This window comes from Arabidopsis lyrata (assembly GCF_000004255.2).
Source record: "Arabidopsis lyrata subsp. lyrata unplaced genomic scaffold ARALYscaffold_1, whole genome shotgun sequence".
Taxonomy (NCBI): domain Eukaryota; kingdom Viridiplantae; phylum Streptophyta; class Magnoliopsida; order Brassicales; family Brassicaceae; genus Arabidopsis; species Arabidopsis lyrata.
In genome coordinates this window covers 10866128-10892290 of record NW_003302555.1, presented here as the reverse complement: position 1 = coordinate 10892290, position 26163 = coordinate 10866128, and the positions used below count along the sequence as shown (strand labels likewise).

At 33.9% G+C, this 26163-nt stretch overlaps 4 protein-coding genes, 1 long non-coding RNA gene and 1 pseudogene across 7 annotated transcripts; 4 read left to right on the top strand and 2 right to left on the bottom strand.

Annotated features, from left to right (window-relative positions):
- Positions 1-2075: 2075 nt before the first annotated feature.
- On the bottom strand, positions 2076-5196 carry LOC9329418 (annotated as a pseudogene).
- Positions 5197-9661: 4465 nt separating this feature from the next.
- On the top strand, positions 9662-12797 carry LOC9329417 (hydroxyproline O-galactosyltransferase GALT4). Its single transcript, XM_021014978.1, has 7 exons — positions 9662-10878; positions 10973-11226; positions 11317-11607; positions 11678-11806; positions 11880-12053; positions 12142-12249; positions 12336-12797. The coding sequence occupies exons 1-7, from the start codon at positions 10026-10028 to the stop codon at positions 12543-12545; spliced, it is 2019 nt and encodes a 672-aa protein (XP_020870637.1). The 5' UTR covers positions 9662-10025; the 3' UTR covers positions 12546-12797.
- A 1266-nt stretch (positions 12798-14063) lies between these two features.
- On the top strand, positions 14064-15418 carry LOC9329416 (glutathione S-transferase U13). Of its 2 annotated transcripts, XM_021014017.1 has the most exons (3): positions 14064-14498; positions 14819-15199; positions 15232-15418. In XM_021014017.1, the coding sequence occupies exons 1-2, from the start codon at positions 14172-14174 to the stop codon at positions 15173-15175; spliced, it is 684 nt and encodes a 227-aa protein (XP_020869676.1). In that variant the 5' UTR covers positions 14064-14171; the 3' UTR covers positions 15176-15199; positions 15232-15418. The 2 variants fall into 2 exon arrangements, with proteins under 2 accessions (XP_020869676.1, XP_020869675.1); XM_021014016.1 differs by having other exon boundaries at positions 14819-15418.
- A 1280-nt stretch (positions 15419-16698) lies between these two features.
- LOC110224676 lies at positions 16699-17077 on the bottom strand. Its single transcript, XR_002329174.1, has 2 exons — positions 16944-17077; positions 16699-16847 (listed from the first exon to the last, which is right to left on the bottom strand). It is a non-coding gene; the product is annotated as an uncharacterized LOC110224676 (long non-coding RNA).
- A 491-nt stretch (positions 17078-17568) lies between these two features.
- Positions 17569-18152, top strand: LOC9329415 (EMBRYO SURROUNDING FACTOR 1-like protein 3). The gene is made up of 2 exons (XM_002893308.2): positions 17569-17674; positions 17788-18152. Exons 1-2 carry the CDS (start codon positions 17614-17616, stop codon positions 17988-17990), a joined length of 264 nt encoding a protein of 87 aa, XP_002893354.1. The 5' UTR covers positions 17569-17613; the 3' UTR covers positions 17991-18152.
- A 2681-nt stretch (positions 18153-20833) lies between these two features.
- On the top strand, positions 20834-23998 carry LOC9329414 (tetratricopeptide repeat protein 38). 2 transcript variants are annotated; one of them, XM_021015212.1, is made up of 14 exons: positions 20834-21064; positions 21378-21530; positions 21617-21715; positions 21922-22023; positions 22112-22255; positions 22343-22437; positions 22589-22718; positions 22796-22900; positions 23005-23111; positions 23187-23238; positions 23323-23412; positions 23491-23575; positions 23664-23728; positions 23822-23998. In XM_021015212.1, the coding sequence occupies exons 1-14, from the start codon at positions 20972-20974 to the stop codon at positions 23906-23908; spliced, it is 1407 nt and encodes a 468-aa protein (XP_020870871.1). In that variant the 5' UTR covers positions 20834-20971; the 3' UTR covers positions 23909-23998. The 2 variants fall into 2 exon arrangements, with proteins under 2 accessions (XP_020870871.1, XP_020870870.1); XM_021015211.1 differs by having other exon boundaries at positions 20844-21064; positions 21378-21539.
- Positions 23999-26163: the final 2165 nt, after the last annotated feature.

Genomic DNA, 26163 nt, shown 5'->3' with positions numbered 1-26163 from the left:
CCATCAAAACCATGACGATCATGCAATATTGATGAAAGATCACTTCAGCTATTTAAATTATGTTATATGTAGCTCCATAATTGAATTGAATAGTTATATATTCATAGAAGAAATCAGAATACTATATAAAACTTCATATTATATGTTGTGAAAAGAATGTTCATATTATATATATTTAAACTAATAAGAAAAAGACTAGAAGGAGAGAAGATTTATGAGGAGGTAAATGTAGTGCATGCGCGTGGGCTTATTGTGTAGAATTGTCTCTTTTCCATTAAACCAAGAAAGTCATGAAGTAGACTTATGAATATTTGTCTAGAATAATTTAGGATTCGTCCATTTCTAAAGAGTTTGCATATATAATAGATAGATACACACATTACCTTGTTAAATACGTGTGACTCATATCTTTTTTTTTTTTTTTTTGGTAGGCTGACTCATATCTTTCTGGATAAGCGAAAAGTATTAATATCGGGTTTTATTTTTGTCAACATGTCATAGTTGAGTTCTTAATTCCAATTGTTGGCTTATGTGGCCGACGTAGGGCTTTGAGAGAATCGGTCTTCATTTGTACCTTCCGCACCAAATACAGTAAAACCTCTATAAATTAATAATGTTGGAACTAGCAAATGTTATTAATTTATAAAGAGATTTTACTAATTTTATAATTTCTTAAAAACATTTCTATCTAAAAATAATTTTTTTCTTTATAAGTAATATCTTTTGAAAACTAATTACAAGTAGATAGGTAATTATTAAGTTTAAAAAAACAACACAAACTTTTTTCGAATAATAGAGTCATATTTTATTAAATTTTTTACATAGAATTTGTTAAATATATATCATAGTAATTCAAATATGACATATATAAATTTATATCATATATATATTAATAAGTTTATACAATTATTAATTTATGATATCGATGAGACCATATGTTTATATGAGATTTTCAAAAAAATTATTATCGTATTAATTTATCGATTTATGTCATATTTTACACTGGTCCCAACTCGGGACCGAAAGAATTTATTAATTTAGAGAGATTATTAATTTATAGAGTATTAATTTATAGAGGTTTTACTGTATATGGTTTGTTACATTGTTTTCTGGAACCAGGGCCGGCCCAGACCTAAAGCCCATCAAGCAGATGCTTTAGGCAGCAAATCTTATATGTATTTTAAAGGGCATTAAAATTACAAAAGTGTCTTGTAGTCTAGTGGTATTTAGGACGTCTAAAGGTAGTTGGGTGTTAGGTTCGATCCTTGGCAATCGAAGATTTTAACATTTTTTTATTTTTAGTTATTGTAAATGGACATTAAATTTTGTTGGGCTTTAGGCATCATGAATCTTTGGGCCGGCCCTGAAACCCATGAAATTTCAATGTTTTTACTTTTTAGGTGACGCATGTAAGTTGTACGTAACTACAAGTCTTAACACTGTTTTGTTAATAGTAAATTTTAGAAAAATATTAGACGTTAGTTTCCATGTGTATTATAAGATATGTTGAAGTCTTGGAGAGAAAATCACTAAAGGATCATCCTTATCCATGGAAGTTTCACAACTTGTTGAGGTTTTGGTGATGCATGCAATTTACAAGTCCTCAAATCATTTTGTTATATATGAATTACAACATAAATTTTAGACGTTTGGTGTATTTTATAAGATATGTTGGAGAAAACTCATCAAGAATTAGCCTTATTCATGGAATTAACAGAATTTCAATAGAGTTTGTGATAAACACCCAAAATCTAGTCGATTGAAATTTTAAAGATCAACAATGTCAATGTGGTATTCAATTTTGTATTTTTAAAAATAATCGAAATAATCTCGTTTAGTAAAATTACTATTGATAAATAAAAATACTTATCACAAAATATTCTAGAGTTCAAAAAGTTTCGTTTTGAAAAAAAAAAAAAAAAATGGGCTACGTTTGGACATTAGACGTCCCCTAATGTGTAGACATGTTTCCATGTCGCAATTGAACAACATATCTAACTATAATTAACATACAGCTTCAAGATCCATAAATGGTCTTTTAATTGATTTTTTCATAAACATCTTATAAAATACTATAAATAAAGTCAATAGAATGTACATTTCAATTTATTATTATTCTTAGTCAAACGCCAAATTTACATAGAAAGTCAACGTCAACTTTTACATTGAACCAATGATCATAACGATTCAGACTTGTTCAACCAATCGCAAAAGCATGTCTAAAATAACAACAACAAGACAGACGCCGTTTTGGGTGATCAAGCAAACTTGAAATATGAAGATTCCAACGCCTTAGCCTTCTCACCTGCACTTAAAGCTTCTTCCTTGCCTTCCATGGAGTAACTCTTCTCCTGTTAGAGAAAGTCAACGTTTCATAAACTGTAGACGTATATATATGTATCTCCTGAATCAACTTGTCTGACTTACCAGCAAACGCCATAAGAAAAGCGCACCATATGTCTGCTTGATCCTCCTTTCTAGTACTTCAATTGCTACAACTTCGGTGTTTTAAACGCGGAGTTAGCTAAGTAACCACAAAACCAAGCCGAAGAATAGTGTTTTTGGGAGTGTACCAGTGGAAGATTGGCCGGTGAGTAACAGTAATTTGTACCAGATTTCATTAAAAACATCGATCTGTAAACCCGATGCTCCAATCACCTATTTCGTCACCAAAAGAGAGACAGTGGCATTTGGTGTGTTTTCTTCAATAAGTTTTGATTTGACATATATCTTAACGATGCAAGAACATTTCATTACCTTATAGTCAGCAGCGTCAAAGTCTGGACCAAGCAGTTCTAGAGCGTCTTTGTAGTTGCCTTTTCCGTATTCATAAACAGCTTCAGCAAGCTGATTTGAAAAAAAGATAAGAAAGACGGATCTTATGATATGTTAAAGAAGTAAATAACTCAAAAGTCCCCATAATTATTAGTGAGGATCGGCAAGAACATACCAGAATTGCTTTCTGCATCAGCTATTGTTTTTTCACACTCATGTCAGATGTTCTGTGAGAATTATATGTGTCTGATGATAAGTCAAGTGACAAAAGTTTCATTTATAAGTTGCCACAAAGAAAAAGTGATACTGACCGGGACTTGAGGCCCTCGAGCAATACATGTGCTAGTAAAGTGTTTCCAACTTTACTCAATGCCCAAATTGTCATAATATCAAAAAGCCACTTTTGATACCACATTGCCTGAACATCGAAGTTGCACAAATCGTTATTAAAAGCAGAGAAAATAAATGTATATGAACGCAAGGTAAACAAGTGAATTACTTACTTGATCAGTCAAACAGTTTGCTAGGATCTTCAGTCTCTCTAGAAACTCATCTAGTTTATCGTGGTGTCCAAGCGCAACAGCAAACCAAGAGCATCCATATAAACCTGATGTTTAATAGTACAAGTATAAGACATCATATTGCTAATGGAAGTTCGATTTTTCATTTAAAAAGGGGGAAGAAAAATGACAAGGGGATTACGTCTCTAGCAACAACATCATCTTTCTCCAGCCTTTTACACATCTGATGATCATATATATCTTGTACCTTACTTATGGGAGACCCTCCTTCCAAGTAACAAACAGCTACATGCCACCAATTATGCGAATACCTATTAAAATGTTCATAAAATATTGGTTTTCTTTAGTAGGTTCTTCCAGAGATGATCAGAAGATGTTTCTAATTTGTTTGAAAATTCTGTTACCTTAAGGAAGAGCAGGAATCCCATGAAGCTGAGCATCCTTCCATGAACTCTACTGCTTCTTTAAAACGAAATTCAGTTTGAAGAACATGACACAACTGCCAAAAAGAGACAATAATAAAAGTTTTTACATGGATCACCAAGTAACAACAAAAGACCGGGACAAGTGTTGGAAACTCACGCAGTGATGAGCCCAAGAGTCGTTTTTATTGATCTCATAGCCTTTTACTAGCAGCTACCTCAGCTTATGCCCAATGTCCAAGCTCCAATAAAGGGAATGCAAGCATACCATAAACATAATCTTGGTCTCGACTCGATTCTCCAGTAGAATCTGTCAAATATACATGTTCAGTGAAGGAAATTAAATTAAAGATAGTAATGATAAAGATTCCTGTTTTCATTTATAAATCATGAGGTATTTATCAATTTCATCAACATTTGAGGTACCTTCTCGAAAAGAGGCAATGAGAGATCGGGTCGACCCATGTAGAAACACAGAATCTCTACTCTCTTCCAAGACATCAAATCAACTTTTCCAAGAGCTGCAAAACATAAAGAGTTAGAATAACTGCTACAGTGGAAAAATATATCAAGCTATCCATCATAAAATAAGGAGAGCAAGAAGAACTACTAAGAACCAGAAGCCTAGAACATCCTAACCTTAGAGTGTAAATCCAAAGCCACATCGGTGTCCATATTTTCAGAGATTAAGTAATTAACAGCCTCGAAAACTGCTTTCTCATACGGCGTGGCTTTCCCCTAAAACCAATGAATTTAAGAGCTAAATGACACCAAAATCACCGAGTATCACGGATTATAGACATGTGATAGCTACAGAACATCATTTCTTTCACTTAGAAAGAATCATAGACACTCAAAAGAGAAAACAAGGTAGAGATTACAAGATGTGATTCTGCAGCTCGAGCATAGGAATTGGCTCTAGCAAAGTCAAAAGAGCTAAGGTAATGAGCAGCCAAAATGTTGCCCAAAACACAATCTTTATCATACAATGGCGCTTCTAGAATCACCTTCCTCTCTCTTCCATAGCCAAGAACCTTCATAAGACATGAAACAATGTCACAAAAACATAAAAATCATAACTTTAAGCAAACCAAACCAGCAAACAATTATCATCTTTCAGCAAAACAATTCAATCAATGAGACAATGACGGTAAATGGGAAGTCTCAAATCTACACAACAATCAATCCTCTTCGATAATTTCAAAAGGCGACAAATTTACAAAATCCACAACATCAAATCGTCAGAAGAATCAAACCATAGAAACTATGGAACAAAGACAACCCTAGCATAAAGAAGAGAGACGAACCTGGTGAGAATAAGAGTTATTGAAAGCAATGCAATCATATGAAGAGGTGTTGACCTCATAACCCCAGTAAACAAATTTGCTTCCTTTTCTCGTCTCATGAATTTGACTCTCGTCTTCTTTCTGTTTATCGGAGATACGAAACAGAGTTCGCGCGTGAGTGAGTCTAATGGAAACAGAGCAGAGTGATAATTGTTGACCAACAAATATTTTTGAGACTATTAAATAATATATTTTTTAATAAAGTTGAAAAATGCTAACCAAAACTATGTAGTTCAATCCTAATTTCGATCAAATTTTTGGTTTTAAGATGAATAATGATATCGAAAGTGAAACTTCATATAATATGAATAGTTTGATACAGTTTCGGTTTCGAGTTTTAATCAATAATATTATAGTTTTAAAATCAATTTAGATTTTAGATCTGATATGTTGTGTTTTTTATCGGTTTTGAGTCTTTGTTTTCTTTCTTACATCATATGTTTTATCGAGTCAAAGTGTGTTTTTAGAGTCTTTTAGTCGTTTATCGAGTCTATACAGGTTTTAGGTTGCTTCGGAGGAAAACGAGCTGTTTTGAGATATAAACACACTTTTGGAGATGCAGTTTCGATTAGAAGTGTCAGACGTTTTGCCTCAGATGGAATACTTCCCACCGTTAGATCTTTCTGAATTTTTAAAACAAGTTATATTAAGATGTTAGCTTGAGTTTAAAAGTGTTTTTAAGGAAATCTAACGGTGCATTCAAGAGTTATACCCGAATTAGTGAAGACAGGTCATTCTGCCGAGCATTTGAAGCAGTTGCGGAGTTGGAGACCAGAAGATCCAGATCGATCGATCCCATCCTCTGACGGACGAGAAGCAGTTTCCAGTGACTCGGGATCGATCGATCCACCCACCGGATCGATCGATCCCTTCCCCAGACGTACTTTTGGCCAAGAATTGACCCGATTCACTCCAGATCCGACCCGGCTCGTTTCCTATTGTTTTAAAACCCTATGCTCGACTCTTTACACATTATATTTGATATTTTTGAGTTCTAAACTTTGTTCTTTGGTTTGTAAACAACTTTGGGCAAAGGAATTCATCCTCTTGACACTTGGAGAAGATTTCTAAACCCTATTCCTTTTCTATTTTATTGAATCATGTTTTCTTTCATATCTATTTGCCTTTTCTCTTTCTCTATGTGTGAGTAGTTCTCCAATTGGGTTTTAGGGTTCTAATTAGGAGATCAATGGATTAATGGATTGATTGTTATTAGGAGTTCTTATTCCTTAGGTTCTTTCATTCACATGTTCTTAATGCTATAATAGGATTGATCACCCTGTTGTAGATTCTAGGTTTTTCTATGCATCAAAAGTGTTCGATAGAATGCCTGAAAAAATGTGAATTGAGCAATGTATTTCTAGCCAACGAAAGTTGAAGTTAGGACGCATTGTGAACTTAATGAACTTGTTTGATAATGCGAATTTTGACTAGGAAATTACATGCGAAAGTTTAGTAATCGAGTAGTCAAATTTAGTGATTAATGTCTTGAAAGAGAATTAGTCTAAATGTGTTCATGTTCAAGAACGGTGCTTAATTGTTGAATTCCTGGTCTCATGTTTCCATTATTCGTTGATCTCTTAAATACCCTATGGCCCAATGTCTTTAAATTCATAAGTTTAATAGTTTAAATCTTGCATTTTTATTTTACAATCTGAAAACCCAAACAAAACAACATTTCCACTTTAGCTAAGAACGAGTCTCAGAAGTCTTTAGTGTACCATTGGTTCTTGTGGATCGACCCCGTATATACTACCTTGCGGTTAAGTGTATCGGGTAATTACTCGAGCAATAAAGATCATTTTATTTAGTTATTTTTTTTTTCTGAAAAAACCCTTCCAACTAACTTTTGTTTGCAAGTTTACTCTCAACTTAATTACAAAAATACAGATCCTACCTACCAAATCGAATCTAATGTACAATATTCGAAGAGTTTAACGGTCACATACATTAGTGTTTTTAAATTCTAAGAATAGATTTAGGCTTCTCATTGTAAGGGATTTGATTTGATATATTCTTTATTTGAATTTTAAAAGACTGAAAGTGGTGACTGCAAATTATTAGATTAGACTTCATTGGATTAATTTACATTTTTTGTAAGTTAAGAGTAAACTTGCAAAAAAATGCATTTATTTGCAGAAAATCTTTTTTTTTTTTGTTTAAATTTGGATATGGTTTTTAGTTATACAAAATCATGAATCCTTTCAAATTATAACATTTATTCAAATTATCTCATTATGGACCAAATTTTACAAATGTAAGCTAACAATTACTAATGAGTGATTCCCTACCAAAAAAAAGAAAACAATTACTAATGAGTGCTTAAATGAAATTAATTAGTTGACAAAAAAAAATAATGGACCAAAGCTCTTAGCTCTTAAGTCTTAACACACTCTAATTACTAATTAGGCTAACCATGAAAATAAAGATTAAACAACACCATAAAAGATGCATTCATCGCATTTTGTCATCTGCATGACTCCATGCATCTATTATTATCGTATAACCAAATGTTAAAACTTAGAACAAATGAGAAGGGAATGAAATAACCAAGAGATATGCGTGAACGTAACATAAATCACGACTGGAGAAAAACAACGTACCATGCATTTCAAAGACATTGACACGTCCTGAGAAACGACACTAACACAACATGAAGCCTTCATTGATCAATCCGCAAGGAAAACAAAAAAAAAAATGGAATTGACAGAAACTGGAGAGAGGACCCGATGAGTATTGATTTACTTAGAATGGGACAAAGGAAGGTGGCATATATATATATAGCTTGTGGATAATGTTAATCGAAGGAACTAAATTCAAATTGCATTTCTTTAGAAATTGCCTAAACGTAGGTATATATGTGGACTCACGAATTGCTTGCAAATATGTTATACAGAAAAAGGAGAAGCAAATAAGCAATTACTTGCCAAAGGAAACCCTGAATCCTTACACTATGCAAAATTCCAAAGCAAAGCCGCCATCTCCAGCACATCATATGTTATCTGGAGTTCCAATCCCTTTTGAAAACAGGGAACTATTCATTTCATTCAATTTAAACTAGTTTTAGATACAATTCTATTACGTTACACAAATATTATGCAATTCTTTTTTATTGGTAAACTTCTTGTATAATCTTATTTTTTTTAATGATATTCCGCCATGTTACCATTTGGAACCGATGTAATAATTTATGCAACTAATACTATTCACAATATTGGACCAATCACCAATATATCAATCTGTAGGGGCTACCTTAAATTAGGGTCAATTTTTTTTTCAGTTTTGTTTGGCAGCTTTTTTTTTTGCCTGTTTTGTTTGGCAGCTTGATGATAGTCTTTTGCTGAAAATAAAACCACAAGTTAATTATTAATAATCTGTCAAAAAAATACTAGTGAACTTTAAAAAATTGGTTGTTTATTAAATCATAGTATATTACATTACCTTGTAAGTTTAATGTTCCCTCTTGACTTTGATCATATTCATATTTTTCTGAAACTATTCATTTGAAGACCAATAAGCTCCCAAACTTTTTAATTAAAATTTACAAGCCTAATTAACTTTTTTTTTGGACAACTGTTTTTTGGTTTTAATTTTTAAACCTCAAGCCTAACTTTCCATCTCAAAGAAACACTAAGCAACATGTCTAAATTATTATCTCTTTCACAATTTCGAATTCCTTTAGAAGTATCTAAAAGATCATTAACTATAAGCTGAGAATATATATTACGTATGTATTTAAAAGATCGGACCCATAATATTATTAGTTACGCTTCGCATTATATATATACAATTGAAAATTCAACCATGGCTAAAGCAAATACCTTTTAGCACATGCTACAGATCATAAATCATGGGTTATATCATTCTTACCCAAATTTATTTTCCATAATTCCAGCAAACAAATCAGATTTTAAATATATCAAACACTCAAGCATAGTAAAAAGTAAAAACACAAGAAGTTCAATATTTCATGTATCTGAAAATGTGTTTTTGTATATTTCTGTGGTATATGAATGATCTAAAATTTGAATTTGGAAAATGAGTAGTGAAAGCGAAACTAAACGACATGTACAACGACTAATAAATGGACTGCAATTGGGCCAACGAAACTAACGTTTCACACACCGACACGACCATAAACTAACGTTGTCATTTGTCTAATTGCAAACTGAATAAAAATAATGGTTCATGCTTATATAACTTTCGAAAATTAAAATACTAATATCAAGAAAATCTAGTTTCCGTTTTTTTAGAATAATGTTTTGAGAATGTGTGGTGGGTATCCCATTCGAAACCACCTGGCTCTCTTTTTTTTAATCATTAAAATATTATGATAATAATAATTTTTTCTTCTTGAAATTTGGGCCAAGAAAAATATAACCGAAAGTATAATTAATAACGTTATTAGCGGTTATTTGTATACTATTTGGAGTTTTGTGTACATTACATTACACCAATGTGAACGTCCTAATGATCACCGTTTAAGTTTTAGTGTGATTACCGTTCATAATTAAGAATTTAAAGAAGTCGTCAACTAAAATTTAATATCAACGCATCTCAAAAGCTTATAAAAAGACGTAAGTTAAGTTTATAACTCAAAACTCTAAAAAATAATTGTGATTTTAAAATTTAAGCGCAATTCCCAGTGATGAAACGACGTAGTTTAACAGTTACTGGCTTTCCATCTTCGTACACGCCGGTTACCTAAAAGCACAGAATTATCTCTGTTCAAAGTTCAAAGCTTTTTGTTTTGTTCCCATTCTCACTCTCTTTGAATCAACAAGTTTCCAATAAAGTTTTAACCTTTTTGAATTTTTTGTCTTCACTATTTCTATATTCTTCTTAGTAAAACTTTGCATTAATGGCTTACCCAAATTTGTAAGCTCTTTGTTTCCTCCCTTCTTCGTCTTCTTCTTCTTCTTCACTCTCCAAATTGTTTTCTAGGGTTTGATTATCGAGCAATGAAGAAGTCTAAACTCGAGAATTCGTCTTCACAGATTCGATTTGGGTTGGTTCAGTTCTTATTAGCTGTTCTGCTTTTTTACTTCCTCTGCATGAGCTTTGAGATCCCATTCATTTTCAGAACCGGGTCTGGGTCCGGGTCTGATGATGGGTCGTCTTCTTCTTTCGCTGACGCATTACCGAGACAAATGGTTGTTGGTGGTAGTAGTAGGGAAGCTAATTGGGTCGTTGGAGAAGAAGCAGACCCACATCGACATTTCAAGGATCCGGGTCGGGTCCAGCTTCGGTCACCGGAGCGGAAAATGCGAGAATTTAAGTCCGTCTCTGAGATTTTCGTCAATGAGAGCTTTTTCGACAATGGCGGATTCAGCGATGAATTCTCAATCTTTCACAAAACAGCGAAGCATGCGATTTCAATGGGGAGGAAAATGTGGGACGGACTCGATTCGGGTTTAATCAAACCCGATAAAGCTCCGGTTAAGACCCGAATTGAGAAATGTCCGGATATGGTTTCGGTTTCTGAGTCGGAGTTTGTGAACCGGAGCCGGATCTTGGTTTTGCCATGTGGGTTAACGTTAGGATCTCACATTACCGTTGTGGCTACGCCGCATTGGGCCCACGTTGAGAAGGATGGAAGAGATAAGACGGCGATGGTGAGTCAGTTCATGATGGAGTTACAGGGATTGAAGGCGGTGGATGGTGAAGATCCGCCTCGGATACTCCATTTTAACCCGAGGATTAAAGGTGATTGGAGTGGAAGACCAGTGATTGAGCAAAACACTTGTTATCGAATGCAATGGGGCTCAGGTTTACGTTGTGATGGTCGTGAATCTAGTGATGAAGAAGAATTTGGTATTGACTTTGTTTAACTTATTTATATGTTTTGTTTGGACTAGCGTTGACTTAAAGGTGAAGACTTTAATTTGGTTTGTGGTTTTTGTGATAGTTGATGGAGAGGTGAAATGTGAGAGGTGGAAGAGAGATGATGATGGTGGTGGTAATAATGGTGATGGTTTTGATGAATCAAAGAAGACATGGTGGTTGAATAGGTTGATGGGTCGGAGGAAGAAGATGATAACGCATGATTGGGCTTATCCTTTTGCTGAAGGGAAGCTTTTTGTTCTTACGCTTCGAGCTGGGATGGAAGGTTATCACATTAGTGTTAATGGAAGACATATCACATCTTTTCCTTATAGAACGGTGAGTGACTGACGAACCGCTCAATAATCTCCACGATTTGTTGATGGAATGGTTTTAGAATGATTGGTATAATGGTTTTATTTTTTTCAGGGGTTTGTTTTGGAGGATGCCACTGGATTAGCAGTCAAAGGAAACATTGATGTGCATTCTGTTTATGCTGCCTCGCTACCTTCTACAAATCCTAGTTTTGCACCGCAGAAGCATCTCGAGATGCAAAGCATATGGAAAGCTCCTTCGTTGCCTCAGAAGCCTGTAGAGTTGTTCATTGGAATTCTCTCTGCTGGTAACCATTTTGCAGAGAGAATGGCAGTGAGGAAGTCATGGATGCAGCAAAAGCTAGTCAGATCATCAAAAGTTGTTGCCCGGTTCTTTGTGGCATTGGTAAGGACAACTCTTGAAAGACAAAAATCACCTAAATATAGTCATTTATTTATGTTAATTCATCTTGCAGCATGCAAGAAAGGAAGTCAATGTGGATTTAAAGAAAGAAGCTGAGTACTTTGGTGATATTGTCATAGTACCGTACATGGATCATTATGACCTTGTTGTGCTCAAGACGGTTGCCATCTGCGAATATGGGGTAATTTCTTCGTCCCTCTTTTGTTCTCCTTACCTTTTATTACTTTTCTGCTTATTCATCCGGAATATTGTAGGTTAACACAGTGGCGGCAAAGTATGTTATGAAATGTGACGATGATACATTTGTGCGAGTGGATGCCGTGATCCAGGAAGCAGAAAAAGTTAAGGGAAGAGAGAGCCTTTATATTGGAAACATTAATTTCAACCATAAGCCATTGCGTACCGGGAAATGGGCGGTGACATACGAGGTATAGATTTTGTAGCAGACCTGAAACCTCTATTGAGCAAGAAACATATGGTGTTTAGACTTAATGTTGATTTTTCTGAATTGTGAAGGAATGGCCAGAAGAGTATTATCCTCCATATGCAAATGGTCCGGGTTACATCTTGTCATATGATATAGCTAAATTCATCGTCGATGATTTTGAACAAAAGAGATTAAGAGTAAGTAATCCTTTACACAGATATCAGATTTTGAGTGCTCATGTTTCTTTTTGTGATATGGTCTTGGTTCTTCTTGGTCATTGCAGTTATTCAAGATGGAAGATGTGAGCATGGGAATGTGGGTGGAGAAGTTCAACGAGACTAGACCAGTGGCAGTGGTTCACAGCCTCAAGTTCTGCCAGTTTGGCTGCATAGAAGATTACTTCACCGCTCATTATCAGTCGCCTCGCCAGATGATTTGCATGTGGGATAAGCTGCAGAGACTTGGGAAGCCCCACTGCTGCAACATGAGATGACATAACATTGGTTTTTGCAGGATTCTGGAATTTTTTGTTAGAAAGGAAAATGAAGAAGCAGATGGGAGATTATGGAGCTAACCGTCTTAGATCTCTGTATAGAAACAATATATAATGTATCTATATATATATATATAATATAATGAAGGGCTCTTGAGAAGTTGACTGAGAAGTCAATAGTTTTTGCAGTATTTACAAAATGTATGATATAGCGGTACTGCATGTAATCAGTGAAGGAAGTAAATTCTCTTATACCGGAAGTATTCTGCGTACGCCAATGAGAGCCACATTGGTCTGGTATCTCTTCAATGTCCCTATCAAGATGATGACTTTGTATCCTTTCAGGTACTGATTTCATCAGCATTCTAGCATTGGAACTTCTTTTGCTAAGATGTTATACAAGTGTCTGGCTAGGGCCTTGATGAGCAAAGGTTTATAGTGTTGCTATCAGTAGATTGTTTCCTTAATAAATTTTGGAAACTTGTGCTTATGAACGTTATTGATGTTGTTTGTTGGTGTTTGGATATAAGCATCTGTCCCTCAATAACATGCAGGATGCTAAATATTGTGTGACAGGATGCACAAAACAGAGTTGCAGCACTTGCTCTTCATAAGTTTTTTTAGGTCATTTTGCGATTTTCATGTTTCACTTGGCAATTGTTTCTCATGCTTTGTTATAATGAATTTGGGTGATAAAGATGAAGAATGGTTCCATTACTGGTTTGGGGAATCTCATTCAGCAATTTTCAGTTTGGATTTTCCCATTACTCCCTAAGCTAGACTCTTCTGTGGTGGACTCAGTTTTCACAACAGTAACCCGATGCGAGAACTTTCCTTATTATTCTCCAAAATAATGTTCAGTGAGGCACTAAATCGGAACATGAACTACCAATGTGATAAAGCTGCTTCAGATATTAAGAGTGATTACATGTTGGTTGTAGATTAAGAGTAGTCACAGGTTTGTTCCAGCAGCGACTCAAACCCTTGAAGCCCTTTACATTGTGTGTTTCAGTTGGCTATTAGCCTCAAAAGATCTTAACTAGTTTTTGAGAGACCAAAGTTAAACGTTACACTTGTTAGTCTTTTGACACACTTGCTATTGTGTGTAATGCTAAGCGTAAAGCTAATGTCCAAGAGATGGCTAAAAGCCACTGTTGCCTTGTCACATTCAATGTCCTAATCAATGCCTTTTGTTTGCATGTAATGTTGGAAAATAATTTGGATGTTGGCAAAAGATGTAGCAAGCACCTAATGCAACCAAAATACTAATTTCTCATGCAACAACAAAACATTGCAACCTGAAGGCGGCGGCTACTACAATTTTTGGATTTGGTAAACATTGGTTACCCACAATAAGTATTTGCTGCAGTGGTCCAATATATTCAACTCCTAAATATAATAGAAAAAATCCAAACATTATTTAAAGCCATCACTCTATTTGGTAGGACTTGTGGACTTGGTAGATAATATCTTAGTACACCACTTTTGACTCACCTGCCACTTGCCAACGAGAAACACGACTCCTAATTCCACTTTCCTCCATCACTCCACTCTACTATATAATGTATAAACAACACGCATTGACCTAAAACTGGAGATCAGATCAATAAAAAACCAGAAGAAAACATGGCTCAGAACGAGACAGTTAAGCTGATAGGTTCTTGGTCCAGCCCTTATTCCCTTAGAGCACGAGTGGCTTTACACTTGAAATCTGTCAAGTACGAGTACCTAGACGAACCTGATGTTCTTAAAGAAAAGAGCGAACTCCTTCTCAAATCTAACCCCATCCACAAGAAAGTCCCTGTCCTCCTCCATGGTGATCTCTCGATCTGTGAGTCCCTCAACGTCGTTCAATACGTCGACGAGGCTTGGCCCTCCGTTCCTTTAATCCTTCCTTCTGATGCCTATGATCGCGCATCTGCTCGGTTCTGGGCTCAGTACATCGATGACAAGGTAAACTAGTTTAGAGACTCACTTCCATGGATCTCTGTTACATGCTCTGTTTTGCTGTCAAAGTTTGACACTTTAGTTTTTGAGTTTGAACTAAAAGCTTGGATCTTGACACTCGTATATAGATCTGATTGATTAAGATCCGATTTACTGATATGGGTATTTTGATTAATCTGTTGAAGTTTGAAACTTTTTAAAATTTCTGAAATCGAGCTAAAAAAAAGCTCTGTTCTTGATAGATCTGTGTAGCTTGAGATCCGATTTAAACACTCGACGGATAAGTTTCTAGATTAGTAAACTCAAGAGTTTTGTGTATGAAACAGTGTTTTGCGGCGGTGGATGCGGTGGTCGGAGCAAAAGACGACGAAGGGAAAATGGCGGCGGCGGGAAAGCTGATGGAGTGTTTGGCGATACTAGAAGAAACGTTTCAGAAGAGCAGCAAAGGATTAGGGTTCTTCGGAGGAGAGACCATCGGCTACCTTGACATTGCATGTTCGGCTCTTTTAGGTCCGATCTCTGTGATCGAGGCGTTTTCCGGCGTCAAGTTTCTTCGGCAAGAGACAACACCTGGGTTGATCCAATGGGCCGAGAGGTTTAGGGCCCATGAAGCTGTTAAGCCGTACATGCCAACCGTCGAAGAGGTCGTTGCATTCGCAAAGCAAAAGTTCAATGTTCAGTGATGTGTTTGCTTCTAAAGCAAAAGCAAAAGCAGTGTGATTTAAACCAAAAAAAAAAAAAAAGCAGTGTGAGGAATATGAATAAATGATGTTTGTTGTCTTTGAGAAAATTTAAAATTGTGTGTGTTTTGTGGCAAAACTTATGCCATGCCAACTTGGATTTTTTCTTTCTTCTATCTCATGTCATGCGATTTTTGTCTTTGTGCGTTAATATGATATTATCAATTTTAATCTTATTAATTGTTATAGTTATGATTTAAATAATCATAGAAGAAACAGAGAGGCTTTAGGTCCTTGTGCTAAATAAACATTAACATACCTATCTTGCAATGTTTTCTATACGAGTGAGGAAACCTTGTCCTTGAATCAATTGGACTAAGTTTTGTAACAAACTCTATTCATGTCTCAACGATGTAAAAAGATCACTTACCAAAAAAAAAAACGATGTAAAAAGATTTAACTATACCATAATAAGAAGATTGCCACACGAAATTCGGTCAAGCAGTCAAGGAAACCTTAAATCATTGCTAAAAATTTGGTCAAATTTTTTTTATAAACATTTCCACATAAATTTGGAAAATTATAATTGTAACGTTCAGAATAAGAAACAACTATGATTGTTCAAATATGGAATATTAGTAATCGTATGGATAATATATATTGAACTAGATTTTAACCCGCGGTACACCGCGGGTCGACTTTTTAACTAAAAAGTTTTAAATTTTAAGTTGTAATTATTTTGTTAATATTATTTGTTTTGTTTAGTGTTTAAGATTATATATTGAATTTTGATTATTATTTCTAGGATTTTAACCCGTGGTATATCTTCCGGTATTATTATCGATCTAAACCCGTCCCACCATATAACCCCGTCCCGTGAAATTAAACATCATTTTTTTTTAATAACACATTTGTTTAGAAAACATATAATTCGAGTCAATTTAAAAGTTTGCTTTTAAGTGGTTCCATAGTATAAATATTTATAATTTTTATAGTGTTCAAATATTATTAATATTATAAACTTTTTATGGAATTAAATATTATAGATACTTTAAATATTATTAATTTATACTTCTTATAAGGTTAAAATATTTATAATATTTGAAACCTTATAAATAATAATAATCTAAAGCAACATATTATTCTTTAGACATAAATAATCTTTATATATTTGGTAATAATTTTTTGGGGGTTAATCTAATTTATAAATAAACATTATTTATTGCCAAAATGAGTTTGGTTTAAAATAAGTAATATAGCCAAATGAGTTTGTCAAATAACGAATAGTAACCATAATTTAACTAATATACATTAAAATAAATATATTTAGAAAATGATTTACTCAAAAAATTGATAAATATAGATTAATCTATAAAGGTTATTTTATCACATGATTTTTTCATTTGATGGTAAACCACTAAATATTTTTTAGTAAACAAACCAAAGAAAATTTTCAAATCAATACTAAGAGCATCTCCAAATCAATATTAAGAAGCTACAACGGATTATGGTTAATCCTGCAAATATTTTCACACTCAAACATGAACCAATATACCAAAACAATAAAAATCAGAATCATTTCCTCATTTGTCCAAACACAAAAACATGTAGATTAAGGTAACGTAGAAGGACCAGTTTCCGAATACACTGGGAAGCTCCTCAATTCAACGTGAGGCTATCAAACATAAAGCCATAGAAAGATGAAAGTGAGTGATTTATCAAAAAAAAAAAAAGATGTAAGTGATTCAAATCAAAGAAGAATAGGAAGAACCTTAGTCCAAGACATGTAGAAAATGAAGCAAATGATTTGCAGAGCTGAGGGACGGTGAGAGTGGAACCATGCACATTGATTTGATGACTAAATAACCTCACTTATATATAGAGAATAAGAAGTCCATTGATTTAGGTCTTGTTATGATACAATATTAACAAAAAAAAAAAGATTTGATGAGTAATTGTTATCTTTAAGTTATATATTTACGTAATTATATTCCTAAAAAGTCTACAACAGTTATTAGGTTCTGTAATTGTTTTAGGAAATTATTTATTTTGCAATACATTTGTCGTTAGAAAGTTTTTAAAATAAAAGGAAATTATTGTTTTTATTTATTATTGCAATTAATGATGGATCTTTAATTATGAGAAATCATACCAAATATATTTGAAGATTACAGTAAATCACGGAATAGTTATTATCGAGATTTTTAAAGTAATTAGTTGGAGGAGATTTGAGGAACGATCTTTAGAATAATATCTTTAATTAATTTTTTCAAATCTTAAGAATTAACTCCAATGGCATTGTTTGTAAATACATTCCAACTCCAGGATTTATTTGCTAAAAGTCATCCAAAAATGTATATATAGATAAGAATAATAAGATTACAACAACTCAATAAAACAACAAGAATCACAAGCCGGTCCTTTGAAACAGCTAAGCAGCCATGAAATCTCAGACAGCTCTAATTTGCATAGTTATATTTTCCTTCTTCGCTATGCATGAGTGTATGTATAGAGCTTTTCTAATCTAGTATATACACACACGTTTATGTCAAATGTCTTCTTTTTTTAATCGTCAAAGTGCTTTGTTAATTTGTATGTTTCAAATCAACTTGTAGGTGAGAGATTGGAGGCTATAGAGAAAGAGAATTCGAGAAAGATCTATGTACCACCATGTTACAAAACCATTTGCTCGTTCACGCTTAAAAAGGATTGTTGGTGCTGCTTCGAACCTGTAGTTCACAAAGATCTTTGTTGGGGAGTAAAAGACTATCCGAACGCCAAAGAGCTTTGCTTCGATGAATGTTCAAAGAAGATTTAAAATCCCTTTAATTAGAGAATAATAATGTACACATTGTTTCGTGTAGAATGATTTATTGGATTAAAAGAAGATAATCTAATTATAATCTTTTCCTCTTGAGTGTACCGGAAGTTATGTGTTTGAATCTGAAAAAAAGTTAGTGGTCACCTTTTCATTCTCTTACCCCTTTCTTTGATACACACAAATGGTGACATGTTGCTCTTTGCTTTGTGAATTATGCGTTTGTGACATTACCAAGTTTTGCTTCTTCTATAGTATATGAATTAGAATCAAATTTCCAATCCCCTGTATAGATTAAAAGGGAGAAGATTGATGTGTAATTTCATAAAGATAAATATTAATATTATTAGTTGACCAAAAAAAATAAAAAAAAGTTATTAATATTATTATTTGTTGGGAAAATTAGCCCTAATACCACTTTTTCAAAAAGTTTAGGCCCAGTACCACTTTCTGAGCCCACTTAGCATCCATACCACATTCATCATGTGAAAAGACGATTCTACCCTCCAACTTACTGAGACAAGACCCTGCGGTTGATGGGACTCTCCGAATTTTCTGCCGTCCACAGTCTCTCTCCTAACGCATTGGTAACCGTTTTCGTCCCTCTGGCTGGTAAAACAAAGTTGTCCCCGAGTAAATCTTGATCTTCGTCTTCGGCTCTCTGGCGGAATAAAATAAAGATCAAGTTGTCTCCGAGTAAATTCAGATCTCTGGCTGGTAAAACCACATCATCTGGCGATGGACAATCAAGAGAAGTTGTCCCCGAGTAAATCCAGATCTCTGGCTGGTAAAACCACATAATCTGGCGATGGACAATCAAGAGATCTGGACTTATTCTTGGGGGACATCATTCACTCTATTTCATAATTATTGTCCATGGTAAATGTAAACTGCATTTAATGCAATGTTTTGTCCTTCTTCTCTGACACAAAGTTGTCCTTCTCTGACACAAAGTTGTCCCCGTTTCCCAACCGGCGTCTACTGTAACTCCTTCCCCTGACACATACCTGACGCACAGAGAAGGGCAAAATCGTCCAAGAGTTGCCACACAAACACCAAATGTGGTATGGATGCTAAATCCATTTCAAATGTAGTACATTTGCTAGGATTTTCCCAAAATGTGGCACATTTGGCAAAATTCCCTTATTTGTTTATCTACTGAAAAAATAAATCATATATATAAAAGTTGGCCAACTCTCTCCATATGAGTGACACGTCAGCACTTAAGAGAGTGACACATGTCCAAATAGAATTAAAAGTTGAAACCGGTGTTTTCACGTCCGACCCGAACCGCCCGGTCCGATCGGTTATTGTGCGATCCGGACACTTCTCCGGTTTGGGTTTAGTATTAATATCCGCCAACTTTAAAACTAGAAAAACCCATAAAAACCCGCCATTAACACGCGACCCGGTGAACTGGCTGAACCGGCCGAGCATGGGAATAAAATATGAAGTTTTAGTCTTTTAGTGTATTTACTATTTAATTATTTTAAGAACTTTTTTTTTAATTCTTAGGATCTTCTCAAATGGTTTTTGTTGGATTTTAAAATTTTAATCACTCTATTATTATTTTTAGACTTTATATTTTGTTAAACAAAGTATGATTAATTTTATTTTTATATTTATAAAATTATATAATCTCTAGAAATATTAAATACATTAAATAAATTTGAATCAATTGACCCGTGGTCGAATCCGGTTGACCCAATAACTCTATGAGTCAGAAGGTAGTCCGGTTTAACGTCTGGGTCGGGTTTAAAAATATAAAGTTCAGTTTTACCTTCCATTAATCAATACACTTTTACCACTTAGATTTCATATTATCATGACCCTTAAACTTCTCCTCTATCATTTTAAAATATCAAGTCTTCATAAGCCATCATTCTCAAAGCTAAAACAGTTTTTATACTCCATCACCTCATACCTACCTTTATATGCACCAAATAGTTAAAAGGTAAGTTTATCAAGGAGTTTGTAAGGTTATTATAAATGTTTATATCTACATTGTTTTACTAACATTAATATTGTTCTACCAGTTAACTGAGCAAAATGCACAAGGATAAAAAGAAAACATGAATAGAATAAATGGTAGCACACAACGTCATTCATTTTTGTTCTTACAACTTCTTATCCATACAAAATGCAAAATTGTGTGTATATTTGTTGTAGTTAAATTGAAAAAGTGATTGATTGTAAGTTCTATGTGGCAAGTAGTAGTTTCATGAATTGGCTTGCATACATGAAGCTGAGTTCTTGGGTTTAGAGACAAAGTTAGCAGAAGATTTAATAGAAACACAACCCATGAACAATATTATTCTTCTTTCTGGTTATAGATGATGTTCAAATTATTTTGGTGAAAGAGAAAATTCGTGATGTTGATTTACCTCAAACTAAAGTGCACAAGTAAAAAAAAACAAATCCTTCGACGAATGGCAATATTGACAAAATGATGATAAGCACATATCTCACATTGATGACCTTTGTTTATTTTGAATTCTCTTAATACTTTTACAAACTTAAGAACTCTCTATTTTCATCTATAATTTGGACTTGTGAATTTTACGAAATATATTAAATATACAATATAAAATTTAATAGTTTCATACTTTCATATGAAAATAATTTCAAAAATCTACAAGTTCTTAAAATGAATGAAAAAAGTAAAGATAATATTGTAAAACATCATAACTAAACATAAGCCCGCGCGTAGCGTGGAAACTTACCTAGTAATGATAATTGGTTTATCCAAAAGGCGAGAAAAGCCAAAAAAAAAAAAAAAAGTGACACGTCACTCGTAACAAGACACGAACCTTTTTAATACAAAATGTGATTGATGACGACGACAAGGAAAATGCAAAATCGCTGTCTCCTTCACACTTCGATCAAACCATCATCGAACCCAGAAGAAAGACCAAAAGTGTTCCTGTAGCCCTGTAGGAAGCGGCTAACTTTCAGCTACAAGAAGCTCTGTTTTCTTGAAAATGGAGAAAACACTGAGATGTGTTCGGTGGGGTTATGAGGTTAATACCTCTTCTGATGATTGCATCGACGCAATTAACTCTTATTTTCAACAGGTTGGTCTTCAATTATCCCTCTTTTGTCACTGACACATCATGAAATTGATTTGGTTACAACAGAGTACTTACAGGGCTTAAGATTGTCGATGCAAAAATTGATGCTTTTTCTATGGAATCTAGATGGGGTTTCAGGAATAGGGTTTGATTATTTTATGAGTCTTGGTACGTTTTTGATTCACTATGTAGCTGAATTACGATCTTGTGGCTGTGGGTAGTTTTTGCTCTGTTTCTGGATTATTATTCTTCAAGTTTCCATCTTTGTAGTTTCGTATCGGTGATTCCTGTTGATGTTGTTTTGCGATTTATGAAGGTTCTTAGTTATGGGAGGAAGAGGAAAGTGATTCTAGAAGCACCACTCTACGATAATGATTGTGTTTTGGGCAACATTTTAGCTGCTCATTACCTTTCTTCATCTGATCCTTCCAGAGCTAATTCCTACGTTGAAGCTGCGGCATCTAATCTCGTCAGTCTTGTTATATCCACTGCCTTTTAGTTCGTATTCTACTTTTAGTTTGGGGTAATTTCTTAGTTTAATTCGTTTTCCTTCAGGAACAATCTACACCTTATGAGCAAGCGGTTTACGAGGCTGTTACTTACCTGATCTCCGAGGACAGGGATGACGACTTGGCTTTTGAAATGCACACCAAGGTTGGTTCTTACTTCCATTGTTAGTTTTATCTTTTGAATCTGGCACCAATACAAGTATACAACGGTTATGGTTTGAAATGTAAAGTTCTGTGTCTTTCTGATGATTCTCAGGTCTTAAGTACTCATGCATATGCTCTGAAACTTGTTGTAGTTAGTTTCTATGTTAGTTTTGAGTCTCTTGTTTGAATCAAAATTGTGGTTTGCAGCTACTTAATAGATTCCCAAAGGACCTTGCCTCTTTGAAGAGAGCACAGCTTTTATGTTTCTACATGGGTCAACCTGAGCCCTTTTTGGGTCTTGTTCAGCAGGTACTTAAGTTCTCATCGAATTTTTGGTCACTGAATGATTCACCTGTCTAAGACTATAAAAGTTGATTGTATCTGCTTAATATTGTAGGTTCTACCTGCGAATCAAGAAGAAAGTTATATTCATGGTATACTTGCGTTCCCATTGTTAGAACTTGGTCGAATGGAAGAAGCTGCGGCAGCTTCCAAAAAAGGCTATGAGATAAACAAAGAAGACTCCTGGGCACATCACTGTGTTAGTTTCTCAAACAATTTTACATGACATTGAGCATTTGCATCCTTTAGTCTCAGGTTCCATTGAACACTTACTTATTTGTTGCAGTTGTGTCATGTTCTTCAACATGAATGTCGGTTTAAAGAAGCAGTGGAGTTCATGGAAGCGCTCGCAGGATCTTGGCCTTCTTGCTCATCCTTCATGTAAAGCATTTCCCACTTGCTTGAAGGCTCTCACATATTATCAAGCTCTCTTCTTATAATTTTTTTATTATAAGAAGGCTCTCACATATTATCAAGCTCTCTTTTTATAATTTCATGAGATTTTTTTATTAAACATGTATAAAATTGTCAGGTATACACACAACTGGTGGCATGTTGCTCTTTGTTACTTAGAAGGAGGGTCACCAATGAGTAAAGTAGAGGAGATTTATGATCATCACATCTGGAAAGAATTGGAGAAAGACGACGCTGTTCCTCCTGAAGTAAAACCTCTTTTCAATTTCAGAAATATATGCTTTTGCTTCCTCTATCCAACAATTAGCTGTCTGCAACTCTTTAGGTTTATCTCAATGCGCTGGGATTGTTGCTACGTTTAGATGTAAGAGATGCTCTTGATGGTTTTGAAGACCGTCTCAAAAACCTTGCAGTTCGTTTAACTAATCAGGTAAGCCATACACTAGTGATATACCATCCCAAAACGGTTGCAGTTATATGAGTTCTCCTGTTCAATAGGTTTTTATGTCTCGGCCACTTGCTTTAACATTTCAGGCAAACTGGTATTTGGAGTGGCACCTTGATATATTGATAGTTTGGGCATTAGCAAAGGTTGGAGAGACTTCAAGAGCTCATGAATTACTTGAGGGTCTTAAGTCCCGGTTAGTGTGACTTTCTTTTATCCTACAGTTTCTAAATGATACCGAATTTGTCATGAACTTGTGTTGTTCTTGCAGATTATCAAGGATGAATAAAAAAAAACAACAAGTGATGCAGAAAGGGATTCAGGTTTATTTTTTCCCCCTATCCGGTACTCCGGTAGTGTTTTTCATTGTAACTACTACTCTAATATTAGTTTTGTTCTCATACCAGCTCGGGGAAGCTGTGTTTGAATTCGCAAGGGGTAACTACGAAAAGGCTTTAGAACTATTCGGTTCAGAGTTCAACGCCATTGGTTACAAGGTGAAATAAATCTCTAGCATCTAAACTCATGAAGTTTCTTGATCAAACACCTTTTGATGGTTCTTTTTTAAATAATAGATCGTCGGGGCATCAGATGAACAGATAGATGTTTTCAACGAAATGTGGTGCCAGCTGCTGCTAAAGACAGGCCAATCCTCCACTGGTAAGGCTTGTTGTAGAGTCTTACTCATTGGATACTCATCTTTGCTTAGTATAACAATAAACAATCTTGGCTCTTATGATGTATGCAGCCAAAGAAGTGATCAGAGAGAGGATAAAGATCAGAGATGGTGTTCCTTTCATGTGGCGTTTGCTGGTAATATATAATATACATTCAAAACTAAAGCAGGATCTCACTTTGTTATATATATTTTTTGCAATGAGAAAACGATGTCGTTTCTGGTTGCAGGAGAAGAGTTACTCCATGGAAGGCAATGCAGAGGCTGAGAGTAGTGCAGGAGAGAGAGCTAAGAAACTAGAATCTTGTTATTTCTAACTCAAAATAATGACATGAAGTGTGTGTATAATTACATGTTTTTAATAAACTATAGAGTAAAATCGTTTTCCATATATTTTTTTTTTTTGTCACAACTGTGTTACTTTTTATTAAGCCAAATCAGAGCCATTACAAAAGTTAACAAAGCCACAGTTCACAAAGGCTTAACTGTAAAAACTAAAACAGGATTAAGAAAGGGATCCGTATCAGTGGTATTCCCTTCACTATTCTAAAACAGAACCCAAAAAGTTTTAGAACTTATTCTACTTAAACAAACTTAGTTTTCCATATTTTTTTAATTACGTATGTCTGTCACATTTTCCATATTTCTCTGTCTTTACATTTTTTTTCATTTTGTAACGCCAAATTCCAGAAGTATATATTTAGTTCACTAACCTAATAAACCTTAGCGTTTTAAATACTCTCTGTTGTTCCTTCTTCACAAATCACAAAACCCTCAATGTCTGAAGCAGAGGAGAAGAAGATTGCTATGGAGATGGAGCGGAAATTGAGAAACGAAGAGAAGGCTAAAGAAAAGGAGATGAAAAAGCAACGAGCTTTGGAGAAAGCAAAGCTCGGAGATGTCTTCAAGTCATCAAAACCAAAAACAATCGCAGAGAAGAAAATCGACAAAGAAGAAGAAGAAGAGTTCGTCGACCCAGAAACACCTCTTGGCGAGAAAAGGTAAACAAACATGTTTATATGTCCCGAACCACTTTTCATGCATATATTACAAAAAAAAAAAAAAGTCACCTGCTATCGTTATTATAATTGTCATCCTAATCGTTTAGATTTGGCAAACAAACATGTTAAACTTTGGTTTCTGAAGAAGCCTTACATGGTTAAAAAGATAATTCAAAAACATCGAACTCAAATTAATCAAACGATTATAATATATAGAACCCTATATATAATAACTTTTTTTCTTTTTTTTTTAAGAATTACCTTTTCTCATATTCTTCTTCTTCAATATATAATTCTTTTCAAATTTTTAATTTGATTTCTTTGATTTTTTGCTTTCTACATGTGAACCACTTTTCATGCATATATTTAACATAAAGAAATTAACAATATCCACACAAGAAAACAATTTGAAAGGTACATAAATTTCAGGATCTTAATACCTTGTAATTGGTTTAAAAGTCACAATTGAATGAACCTAGACTCGATTCATTAGTGTAACATGAAATACAAATCAAACAGTCTAAAATCAGCAAAACTAAACAATATTTGTTTATAGTTCATAAAGAAATAAATCAAAAAGTATGTAGCGCGAGAAAAAAAAATCAAAGTCGCATAATACTAAATTTTTTTGAAACTGAATACTAATTGTGTTGTCGAGGTTCAATATTTATAGTTTAATGTCTAGGGTAAACTGGCATATCTACCTTCTGTATTTTTACATTTTTAATTAGATTTGGATAGCCTTTTAATTACCTACGTTATCAATTTAATTACCTTATGGATAACAAAAATATATTCATTGCATAATAATATTGAAATATATAATTTACAGTTTTATTATTTCTGTATTTTGTTATTTCAAAAATTCACATTTTTCTTCTTTCCATATATTTTGTTTCTTTTCCTTTTTAATAATATTGAAGTATAAAAAATATAAAAAAATAAAAAATGTTAATTAACGTGATGTGTAAAAATGTTAACTGCTGAAGTGTCTAACTGCGACTGGTCGTTTAAAATCCTAGGTAGACGGCCTCAGGACCTTATGGGCTCGACTTTTATTGATTGTTTTATTATATTTTTGGGCTTAGTAATCAATTAATTACAATAATGTTTCATTTTTTGAATTCTTTATAGCATATATGTTGTTTTATTTATATTTTTAGTATCATTTATGTTGGTTTAATTTTTTTTTTTGATAAAAGTAAAGCTTATAGGATCAAAGTTGGTATAAAAAATATTACAAATATGATGTGTCATATTTTACTCAAGTATATAAAAAAGACTTAAAAAATTTAATGATTAAAATGATCTAATATCCGAACATCAAACTTGAAACATGAAAAATTATCAATCAACATTTAAATGAAAAGAAACAAATGAATAAACTTACACATGTTACATGTATATATTGTATACCTTTTTTTTTTCACATACCTCTTGATTGATTATTCTATTCAATTTTTTTAGTTATTTATCCCAATTATATAATTTTTATTTTTCTTGCTTCCATTTCTTGCCATTCTTTCAATTTTATAAATAATTTATTTTAAATAACAGACCGAATCAAGCCA